This window comes from Mus musculus, chromosome 7 (genome assembly GCF_000001635.26).
Source record: "Mus musculus strain C57BL/6J chromosome 7, GRCm38.p6 C57BL/6J".
In the NCBI taxonomy this organism is placed as follows: domain Eukaryota; kingdom Metazoa; phylum Chordata; class Mammalia; order Rodentia; family Muridae; genus Mus; species Mus musculus.
In genome coordinates, this window is record NC_000073.6 from 134,866,717 (window position 1) to 134,878,921 (window position 12,205).

The following is a 12,205-nucleotide window of genomic DNA, read 5'->3' on the forward strand; positions in this document are numbered from 1 at the left end:
ATTTTAATGTAGAGCTGTAATGGGGTTATAGACGGATATTCTGCTTGGACATTTATAAGCCGATGATGCCTGTTGAATACCTTTTATAAAGATTAATATTTTTTACTCTGTGCCCATTACCAGAGCATTAATCATCCTGGCTTTGGCCCTCACAGCTGCAGATGAGCAGATGTTGAATGATTGGAGTCTGTGACCATCACAGAACGTGGCGAAGGGAGTGCATGGAAGGTGGTTGGTGTCACCCTCATGGCAATTTGTATAGAATGTGGGTCCATAGCAATGCCTTCCCCTGGCCTGGGTTCTGGGATGAGTTGCCATCCTTGATATCTGAATATGGCAGAATAAAATATAGCAGCTATGCTCTTTGCTGTTATGCCTCCAGTGGGTACTGACAGGTATGAAGAAGGCCTGGGCCCTCCTGTGATAGGGTGAGTGGTCTGAAAGCTGTGGCCTTGAGCTAGCTTCATTCATTAAAGTGAAGAATTGGAGGGGCTTCTCCTCATCTGCTTTCTTACGGCCTTAGCCTGTGCTTCCCACAGACATAGACGATGAGCCCTGGATATCATTTTAAATTCCCTAGTCCTCAGCAAATGTAGTTTGAAGCAATGTAAGTCAGTCATATATTTTATCCAGAATGTCATTGCAGTCTGAATTCTATCTAAAACTCACTAATGCCTTGCTTTATATTCTTTTATCCATGCCGAGTCTGAGAAGTTCATTGTGTTGTGACTGATAGCACAATTTAAATGCTAAATTCGTACTCTATCTGAGACCCTGGATCTTTAGTCTTCAATGTATAATACGATTTATTTTTCTTAACAGTTGTTTGCAGTAACTAGATTAAACACCACTTTTAAACATCTGAACTTGCAATTCATTTATTAAAATTAAATCCAGCTCTATGGTTGTAAACATACACATTTCGAAGGCAGTTTGACAAGATGACCATTTAGCAAAATAGTAATAGAATCTGCCCTAGGGCTTGTTACCTACACAGCCAAGGACTTTTGGCCAGAATACAGTGCTAGGCATGAAATTCCTTCCTGCTGAATAATCCTGAAATCTAATCAGAATGCAGTTAATTACTGCATAGCAGCGCTGCTGCTACTATACTAGTGGATCCACCTTACATAGAAGGTTGGTATTGTCGTATTAATAGTCAATCACAGTTCTCCTATTAATGGGGGAGATGCTCTCCAGGCCCCACCCCTTACTGAGGGTCTGTTAAAAATTGTTAGCTTCTGGAGAGAGACATTTTTTAAGGGGATGGTCACTGGCAGGTTTTCTTTGGTCCAATAATGTTGCACACCTATGCGCAAATGGAAAGTGCTAATTGACTTAGTGTCTTAGTCATTTGTTCTATTGCTATGAAGAATCACTATGACCAAGGCAAGTCTTATAAAGTAAAGCATTTAATTGGAGGCTTGCTGACAGTTTCATAGGGTTAGTCCATGATTATCAGGGCAGGAAGCATGCGGGCAAGTCTGGAGGGGCTGAGAGCTTACGTCCTGATCTGCAGGAAGATGGGGGAGAGAGGCAAGGAGGGAGGGAGGGAGGGAGGGAGGCAGGGAGAGAGAGATGCTGTCTTTATATAGGCTTTTAAAACCTCATTGCCCACTCCCCAGGGACACACCTCCTTCAAAAAGGCCAAACTTCTTAATCTTCCCAAACGTTCCATGACCCATGAATCATATATTCAATCATACAAGCCTATGGTGGCCAGTCACATCATAAAAGGACAGATGATATCCTGTAGGAAGGGGAGTTATTGTGGGTGATGGGGGAGAGGGAAGGAATATGCGTATACACAGATAAGAGTCTCAAATAATGAGCAAATTAAATCCAGTTGTTATAAAGTCTACCCCTTGGATGCAACAATTTGGCTTCGTGTCCACTGACCACCATCCTGGACCGTGCAACTGTGAGTTCTTAGTGCCCATTTTCTTGGGGAGGCATTGTATTGACCACTTGTGTTCTTTCTAAGAGCTGGTGTTTACTCCTGCTGACTATCTGCTAAGTTCATATGGATGAACTTATCAAAAGCCTTTTTAAGAATATCATGGCATTGCTGGGCGGTGGTGGCACAGGCCTTTAATCCCAGCACTTGGGAGGCAGAGGCAGGCGGATTTCTGAGTTCCAGGACAGCCTGGTCTACAAAGTGAGTTCCAGGGCAGTCAGGGCTATACAGAGAAACCCTGTCTTGAAAAAAAACCAAACCAAAAAAAAAAAAAAAAAAGAATATCACAGCATATCAGTCTTGTGGGCCTGCATCCCACAGTTATCCAGAGGCTATGTGTCAATGGTTGATTTGAAACATGTAAAACAAATGTGTTTTTCCTTTAATATAAGCTTATTTCTTAATTGTGCTGGGAACAGATTCAGGCTATTTCTTTTGTATTACTGGTTTTCTGGATATGATATTCTGTCTTTGTGAAAGGATATTGGTCATGCCCAGTTGGAATGCCCACTGTGTGGCATTGGAGACGTCTGTCATGGCCACCATAGGTTGTAAAATCTCCAGGCATGATGGAGCATGTACTTTTCGTGCCCTACGATGATTTAACATGTAAGAACATTTAACTTCTGTAGATTGAAATACAGATCAGGGAAAGACCCATTAAACATGAACGTTGTTCGTTTGATGAATATGGTATGGTATGTACTTATAACTCTAAAATTTGGGTAACTGAGATAGGATTATGAGTTGGATTCATTCCAGCCTGGGCTACATTGAACGTTTTGTCAAAATAATAAAGTAGGTTTTTTTGTTTTTTTTTTTTAAATAATACTTAATGTTATTCTGTGCTTTGGGAGCAGGCAGCAGAATAGCTACTGTGTGGGTAGATCCAGTCTAAGGCCAATGGAAGGCATTAATTTTCCTGCTGTATATTCACTCAAAGAGCCTGGCCTTTCATAATACAAATTGCACGTACAATAACACAAATTATAAAAATTATAATTTCAACAGCTAGTATTCATTAAGGGCTGGGTACAGTACTGGACAGTAGTTCTGCCTGCACTTTAGTCTTCCTATGATCTGCATGCACTTGCAAAGTAAAGCAAGTTAACACACAAACCTGCCCTCTTGTTCAGCTGTTCGCTATTGTCCAGACGGGCTCTGAAACCATCCAGTCAAGCCAGAAACCCTGTAAGATGGAAGCATTCTTGTTGAGGGCGTTTGTCCTTCCGCTGTCTGCCAAGGTTGGGGCTGGGCCTCTGTGGATGGCAAGGCCTTCTCACCACTTAGCAGGTGCAAATTGTTGTGGTTCACAAGTAAAAGGAACACGTATGGTAGTCCATAGTAACTAACTCACCTCTAAGGGAGAGAAAGTAATATGTGTGTGTGTGTGTGTGTGTGTGTGTGTGTGTGTGGCGCATACACACACACACACACACACACACACACACACACACACACTCAGGCCTTGGGTTTACATGCTGAGATTATTTCTTTTATTGAACAGGAAACTCTCCTCTCAAGAGTTTACTGCCCAGTGCAAAGAAGCATAGTTAATGCCGTCCGTATTTTTGGTGGTCTGTGTGCGTGGACCTGGAGGTGTAGATCATGACTCTTTTGGCCTATGTTCCCAACAGTTACTCGGGACATTGGGTTTCTTCCGTTGAGGCACAGTAGGTTTCTGATGACACAGTGGTGGACAATGCTGTAAGCTACAGTATAGTCTTGGAAGTCTGCCCTAGATCACTGGGTTGGACAGTATGGCCTCTGCCCTTCAGGGCCGTCTGACAAACCTCCTGATCTATCTGGCCGATTTGTCTATCTCTGTTCAGATGTGGAGCTGAAGGCGGAGATAATTTTGTGATGATGGTGTTGCTGGGCCTGGGCCTCTTTCTTAGAGCATCAGCGGAGAGTGATTTGTGTCAAGTCCTTCCTGAGACACCATCTCCCTCTGTCTTCACAATTATAGTCTTCTCTTCTCGATTTTCCCAGCACAGCTTGACACTCATCTGTCAAGCCATCATCATGGCCAATGACTTTTTATCTTCTCAGAGAGGTCAGTGGAGGAAATTTTTCTGCTCTTGGATATCTTGTTTTATTTTTTTTTTGCCCCAGTGTAACCTAGGCTAGTGTGGATCTCATTAAGTAGCTCTGGCAGACTTGAACTCAAAATTGTCCTCTTGTCTTAGCCTCCTGAGTGTTGGTATTACAGATATGAGGCTTCAAGTCCAGCTTAAAATAGTTTTAAACATGACAAACTGTCAGTGGAGTTGCTTCTCACCAAGACACAGAGCATAATAGCCAACTGAAGTTGCTAAGACCTAGTGATGGTTGCTCCCACAGGGGAACCTAACATGGTGGGCAGTACCTCCTTGGCTGAGATGAGTGTGCAGAATTGCCTCCTTCACCCTGAGGTAATACTGACAAATGGAATCCGCACACGCAGTCAGCTCAGAGAACAGTGTAGTCCACTACTGCTTTCCCAGCAGAATAGATAACTGGGACTGTAAGGCCAGGTCTTAGGCTGGGACAACTGTTTTCAGAGCCTAACAACCAGTTCTCATTGAACCATTCAGAGACAGATCCGTGCTGGCCAGTTCACAAAGCTTTCTACTCATTATGTCTTAGCACAGTGGTTAAATCTATAACCCCTTAATGCAGCTCCTCATGTTGGGGTAACCCCCAACCATAATATTATTTTCATTGCTACCTCATAGCTATAGTTTTGTTCTCATTATGAATCATAATGTAAAGAACTGTTTTTTTGTTTTGTTTTGTTTTGTTTTTTCCTCATGGTCTTAGGTGACCCCTGTAAAGGTGTCAAAAGTTACAGGTTGAGGACATCTGCCTTAGAAGCTCTGCCTCTTTTTCTGAGTCACCTTGGAAATTCATGTGACCTCCAAAATGGTGGCAGTCACAGGAGAGTAACTAGATGGACAGGCATAGCTCAGAGCTTGTTCTATGTTGAGTTGGGCACATAGAGGTCATGTGTTCCCAGCAGAAGCTAAAGAGGGCTCAGCTGGAGGTATTCAGTTGGCGCTCTCTGGTAGCGTCCATCATGAACGGCAGGGCTTGGGCATTGTTCACCAAGGGAGCATTTTAGGTACTGGTCTGGAGGGTTGCTGTGCATTAGGTGTCACATACGTCTCAAGGCAGCAGATGTAGTTAAAATGAAGGTGGTTGTAGCTTGTGAACATTGAAGCTCTATAGGAAAGGCATCTGCGGTATGTTGTTGATAGCCCGTTCCAGGGGCCATTTTCTTGTACTGTTTTCCTTGGATAGTCTATCTTTGGCCAGTTCTTACATCTTGAGTGGCAGCATACCTTGGCATATTGGAGTATGTGTCTTAAGCTCAAAAGGGCGTGGTCCTATCAGCAAAACCCTTCTATGGGGTCACTGGAAAGGATTCTGTGGGGAATTAGGATTACGTCTTCCCAACACTGGAGACCCAGGCACAAAGGGCCAACTTCCCAGCTCACACAGCACCCTTGCTATGTGCTGTCCCCTCTGCCCCTGGCTTTCTGCAGGATTCTAGGCAGCTCCTGGTGTCATGTCCAGCAGTGTTGGCCTGTCTTATGCACTACATCTGCACAGTGGTTGATTATTAAAATGTGGTGTCAATAGGGAAGCAAAATATGCATGTTAGATTACCTAGGTTTTCCTTTGTTTGTTTATCTCCATGACCAAATATCTGTCAAGAGTCATCCCAAGGGATTAAGGGATTCTTTTGGCCTGTGTGCCAAAGTCACTGTAGCAGGAACAGCTCTGGCTGCCACTCATCACCACATCACATTTGAACAGAACAGAGAGCAAAAGGCAGCGACTCCGGCCACAGCTGCTTTTTAAATGTTCTCTTTCTTATTCACACCTGGACCAAAACCCATCCTACAGCCCCTCCCATAATCAGAGACAGTCTGCTGTCCTCAGTTAAAGCTCTCTGGAGCAACCCTCAAAGACAATGCAGAGGTATATTGTTGAGGTCATTCTAAAGCCTGACAAGTTGTCAGTGACGATTATTCATCATGTATAGATGCACCGGGCCATTCCTCTTCTGGAATGTGGAATTCCTCCTAGTCTCTGTCTAGGGGGAAGACCCAAGTGGAATCTGGGAATGCCCTGGTTGAGCTATCTATGTGTGTCTCACTGGGAGACCATAGGGCAGAGGGGCTTGTGTTATTTATTTGATTCTTCCTGCCTTGCCCCGGAAGGGACTTCCTCCCACCTCTCCTTAAACTGTTGTTCTTGGGAGAGTTCAGCATGGGCTTTGAGTGCAGAGTGTGTTTCTGAAGGTGTGGAGGAGCTCTTTCATTGTTGTGTGTGATTTCCTTTTCCTTCCGTAAGAAAACTCCTGGAACATTAATGCAAAACATGCTTTTATGTATCATTAATGTCGTAAATTCTAAAATGTACAGTCCTGAAAACCAACTACATCTATTTCCGGTGGCAGAGCTCCGCTGTGCTCACTTGCTTTGCATCTTAAAGGAGGCAAAAATGGCTGCACTGGTGTCGGAACAAGGGGCCACTCATCACCACATCACATTTGAACAGAACAGAGAGCAAAAGGCAGGGAATCCTGGCTCAGCTGCTTTTTAAATGTTCCCTTTCTTATTCACACCTGGACCAAAACCCATCCTACAGCACCTTTCCAAATAGGCAGGCCATTTTGGAAAGTGGATGCTGTCGGGGTTCAGCGAGATTTCCAAACTGGAAGCGGCAGCTAGGAATTTCCTTTCGTCCTTAACCTGAGCCCATGGTGTTCTGCTCTTCATGTTTAAGTCTTGCTGTCTTCCTAACTAAACCACAATGACCTACATCCTCAACTCCCAAGGTTCTCTTCACGGTCCTGTTTCTCTGCCCCTGGCTTCTGTTTTCTCATCCTGCCTCCTCAGCCTACTCCAGAGAGCTTTTCTAAGAAGGAAGGGCCGGGCACCATTGTCCCATCCCTGGGCTGAGCTCTTTAACTTAAGAAGGGTATCCCATATGCTTGCTTTATGAAAAAGCTGGAAATCTGCAGTTAGGAAAGTTTTTGTTGGAGGATGTATTCCTTTTAATGTTGCAATTGAATGCATTGTAGATAAGAGATGCTAGTAGATAACCTATCACATGTGCAACTGTGGGGGGGATGTACATGTGTATATTTTTATGTGACAAGCATGTTAGTGACTTATGTTTACACAGAGACCTGCCAATGCATGCAGGTAACCGTCTGTGAATGATTGACAGCAATGGAAATGGCTTCCTGGCCATCAATCCGTTTGCCCGTGTGGGTGTTCCTTTCCATTCCACACCTTGTGAATCAGACACTCAAGGGGGCTCACAGCTTTCTTGCAGATCTGAGGGATTCCATGGTGTTTCCCACTGACTGACAATCCTATTCTATCCAGACTGCAGAGAGATCCTGCTCCCCATGATGACAGACCAGCTCAAGTACCACCTGGAGAGGCAGGAGGAGCTGGAGGCTTGTTGCCAGCTGCTTAGCAACATCCTGGAGGTGCTATACCGGAAGGATGTGGTGAGTCATGATGTCATGCCATGGACAGCGTCACCTGCCATTGACTAAGCCGGACATATGCTACAAATGTGTTGAAAAAGCAATGGTCTTCACTTTCAGCCTTTCTCTCTGTAGACTTTTACCTTTGAGTTACTTGTACCATATTTACATCGTAGCATTCACCCTTCTGAACTGAAGTCAGTTCTTTGTTTTCCAATGTTTTCTTGCTAAGATGTTTCCCTAGGCCAAAGTTCTCATTCTTCAGGCGAAGGCTTAGCAGGGTGGTTTCCCTTCGTTTTTATAGTGCTTGCATCTATTAAGTGATACATGAAGGAAGCCAACTGTGCCACCTGAAGCTCCCTGCTCTGTTCCCCACAGGTAGAAGCGCCTGGTGCTTCTTGAGCTTCTAAATCTTGTTTTTATTCCAGTGGCATTTTATTTCTCTACTTTGAATCTGGTGCAGGCAGGCATATGAATGTCCCACCCATTCTTTCCCATCACCAGCACACCATGTCTGTTTGTGCAAATGTAAAGTAGACACATAGGTAACGCCACTGATCATTCTGCTGTCTGGCATCAGGACAGAAACACCTTTGTATGTTACTAATAAACGGAGACTGAACCCATGAGCAAGATTGGGGGTGGGCTCCAGTGTGCCCAAGGGTCTCCAGTGTGCCCAAGGTTCCTCAGTATGCCTAGGGTTCCCCTGCCTGTTGGTGCTCTCAGTTCTAGTCAGAATTTTAAGTAAAAAGGGTTTGTTCTGAGCTCTTTCCTGCATGGTCAGGATGCCTTCCTGGTACACACACTCTCACACTCACTCACACACACACATACACACACTCCTGTTTGTTCCTTCCTTTCAGGAGTAAGTCATCCACTCTGAATTTCTTACTTTTTTTCTTGCTTTCACTAAAGACCTGATAAGAGTCAACTAAAGGAGGAGAAGTTAATTGTGGCTCACAGTTCAGAGGCTCTAGGACATTGAGGCAGGGACAGGGGGAACAGGAAGGCTGGGCCAGGGTCTATCTGCAGCTACAGGAAGCTGCTTGCTTCCATTTGGGCAAATCTAGAAGCAAATCTAGAAGAAGGGGGATGGGTGGGTGTTGGTGTTGATGTGACTTTCTTCTTCCCCCCTTTTATTCAGTCCTGGAGGACTCCACCTCGTGAACTACTGCCACCCATACTAGAGTGCGTCTTACCCTCTCAGCTAATCCTCTGTGGAAAGCTAATCAAAGCTTTAGCTTACTAATGCCCTAGGTGTTCCTTAATCCAGTAAAGTCGACAGTGATGATTAGCTGTCCCATTCTGCCTGGTTTGTGCTCAAAGGATCAGATACAACCTCTGCTAGATATTGAGGCACCTTCCTCAGAGGAAGCCCAAGGCTCGGATGTCTTCCCCAGGCCCAGCCCCAGTGCTCCCAGGACAGGCCCTTTGCATTTCTCAGAGGAAAGCCAGGGCCAAGAGGTTGTAGGGCAACTTCAAGAAAGAGCGTTTGACTATGCACAGATTGCTCAGGTGCCTGCCTACTCAAGCCATATGCATGGGAGAGAATCACATCCCATTTCACATTAAACAAGGGAATAAATTCTCCCCATGGCACTGTGAATTTTAGATAATTTGCTGCCCCGATACTAAAACATTCTGTTTCGTGCGGCAGTTAAGTTATCGGGATGTGACACGCAGAGCAGTCGGCGTTGTTATCTGCCTGCCTTCCACTTACAGATGGCCAAGCGTCTCTGGAAGACTAATTGGCGGTCTCACCAGGGATCATAAACATTATATTGTTTAAATGGATTTGCTCTTAGTTTTAAAGGTTTGCTTAAATTAATTTGCCACGATTATGTAACAAATTATCATTAATGGGCTATAATTAATAAAAGGCCTCGAGTTTTCTTCAGGAAGGCATTTGCCTTTGACAAAGACCATTTTTCATCTCGTTAAGGCTTCTAATTGATTGACTCCGTACAGAGCAACTGGTTTCCGTGACAAGTGTTTGGGCTTGGGGGACCATGATGGTCTGTGCTCTTGGCTTTTATCGGCGTCTCTTCCCTCCAGGGACCGACTCAGAGGCACGTCCAGATCATCATGGAGACGCTGCTTAGGACTGTGAACAGGACGGTCATTTCCATGGGGCGGGACTCCGAGCTCATTGTAAGTGCCCAGAGACACACGCTGTATCTTCCCAAGTGTTCCCCACACACCGGGCGCACTGCTCCTCTCCTGTCCACTGGGACATGAACTTTCTTTCTTAAAGGGGGCATGAGGTTGAGAAGCAGTCTGTTCTGAATTCCATTACTTCTAGAAGCATCTGTTGGGGGAAAAGGTTTCCATTGTGTCAGAGACAGAAACACTCGGTGCTGGGATTCTTGTCAGTCCCACTGTTGTGTCAAAGGTGTGTGCTTTCTTCTAAGACTTCACTCTTCTGGTGGGATCTCTCTTTGTATTTATGTTGAAAGTACTTTTGGTAACATTTTATGAAGCACCTTAAAAAATTATTGAGGTAATCTACTTTAGCAATTTTATTGTCTGCTAAATGTATCCTAGTTGTTTCTCTCCCAATGGGTCATTCATTACGTGTGGAAAATGATTCTATCGGATTCCAATAGTCACTGTCATTTTAACTCTCATGGTGGCTGGTGTGCAGAATGTGTCATCTCTAGCCCCCAAAATGGTTTCATCTGGTTACATTTGGCCTGAGGCCCACATGTGCTTTCTCATTACCACTTCATTTTATCAAATGCATATCAGTTTAGCTATCCTTGCAGGATGGCCTGTCAGGAGAGAGAAAAACAAAAACAAAAACAAACAAACAAACAAAGCGCTTCCTTAATTGAAAGAACAAAAGCTTTTGTAGTCTTCCACCCACCAGCAGGAAAGGCATATTGGTCCTCATTGGTGTGTGACCCTGATCCTTTCCACATGTTCAGTTAGAGAACCAATGGGGAGAAGCTGACTGTTGGTTGTATAACCACCCTCGCCTGGGCTCTGTGTCCCTGTCTACAGGCTTCACAACTGGGGGTATCATGTGGGTGAAGTAGGTAGGTGGGTAACTCAGAATGTGGATCGTAGCCCCGAGACAGACTGGGTTTCTTCCTGTCTAGTGCAACTGTGCACTTGTCTCTGACCTGCAGACCATGCCATGTTCAGATTTTCCTTGGCTAGGGATATATCATTTAAGTTTGGCTATCATAGGTATGAATTAGGAAATAACAGGCTTCCATGTGAATTGGCTGTCATTTGAGTTGGCTTTTCCAGCATTGAACTCTTGATATCTTCTTAATGTGACTTTCTCAGGAGCTGGGAACATCCTGTGTATTAGCAGTCAGTGAAGACTGAACCCCATAAACAAGATTGGGGGTTGGCTCCAGCGTACCTGAGGGCTCCCCTGCAATCAGGCTCTAGTGCACTTTGTATATACTTGCATGGGAACTTGGAAAATGCTTCCGTATAGAATGGATAGAGTGCGGCTCGCAGCCAAAGCAAGCATCATGCTGTTCTATTGTAACCCTTCCTAGAATAAGTTAGGTTGAAGGCTGGTGCTGACATGGCGGTGCTCAGGGGCTTTCAGATCCTGCTGAAGCTTCACCATCTGAATAGGGTCCAACTGGTGGGTTGGTGTAAATCCAAGGAGTCTGATAAAGTAGCCTTACCTCTGTCTAAGGTGGAGGGTTATCGTCCCGTTTGGGAGGGAGCCTGTTTTCCGTTTCTGGTTAGGGAGACAGTACTGTTGTGTCTGGTTAAGGGAACAACAGTTCTGTTTCTGTTTAGCGAACATGGTCCTACCTTTAGTTAAGGATATATAGCCTTGGCTAGTTGGACGCTAACTGAGCTTCATTTTTGTAGCAAGCTGGAATCTCTTGGTGCATGGTCCCTGACTAGCAGCCAAACCTGGGCAAGGAGGGCAGAGAGGAATCTTATACAAGTTCACACATGTTTTGGATGTGAGTGATTGTGTAGAGTGCACAAAACTTGATAAAGGCAAGAGTGTGGTGAGTGTCTCTTAGAGTTTGGGGTCCTGGACTCTTTGGAAGGTTTTCCCTGAGTCCTAATGACAACCACAGCAAGTTCTTAGTGGCTGCCTGAGCTGGATACTTACTAATGTCTTGGAAGATTCTTGTTTATGGCTCCTTCCACCCCACCCCCACTGCCTAAACAACTATAGAACATTGGAACCCCATATGTTTGTGGTTCTTGGTTCTAGTGCCAGTTTGTCTTGGCCTCTGCTGTGAGACCAAGGTGGAATGCTGAGTGCCGTGGCCTATGTCAGCTAGTATCAATGTACGAAAGCACCCTTCTGGTTTCTGCTCTACATGTAGGCAGCAGCCTTGTAAAATAAGACCTCTTCTATACCTACCTTGCTTCATTTTCATAAGACAGATGCTACAGTCTTCTGCAGGCAAAATCCAGATGTTGTGTTGATGCTGAGTTTTGTGATGGGTTAGTGTCCAAGGTTGGAGAAGCCCTTGTGTTCTAAGGACCACATAGCAGTTCCCTTTAAATAAACTCGTTAATATTCTTAAGGTGGGTATGAAGGGCCTCCACTAGGCCTTCTCATCTGTACCACATTCACATGAAGTAGGTATCAGAGGTTCACACCACTGTCTGGGCATGAGTAAGCTTGGGAAACTGTCATATCTAGGCCCACTTCCCATATTCTTGACTGTAGCAGAGGTCTCCAGAAGTCAAAGGGGGATTGAGATCTTAAGCCAGCTTCCCCCATTTCTGAACAACTGGGATATTTACAAAAAAAGAATCAA

At 44.8% G+C, this 12,205-nt stretch overlaps 1 protein-coding gene across 1 annotated transcript in view; it reads left to right on the forward strand.

Annotated features, from left to right (window-relative positions):
* The window catches only part of Dock1 (dedicator of cytokinesis 1), a 502,961-nt gene that overhangs the window by 196,030 nt on the left and 294,726 nt on the right, over nt 1–12,205 (forward strand). The window contains exons 26-27 of the mRNA NM_001033420.2: nt 7,342–7,469; nt 9,504–9,599. Coding sequence (NP_001028592.1) covers nt 7,342–7,469; nt 9,504–9,599 — 224 coding nt within the window. The remainder of the gene's footprint in view (nt 1–7,341; nt 7,470–9,503; nt 9,600–12,205) is intronic.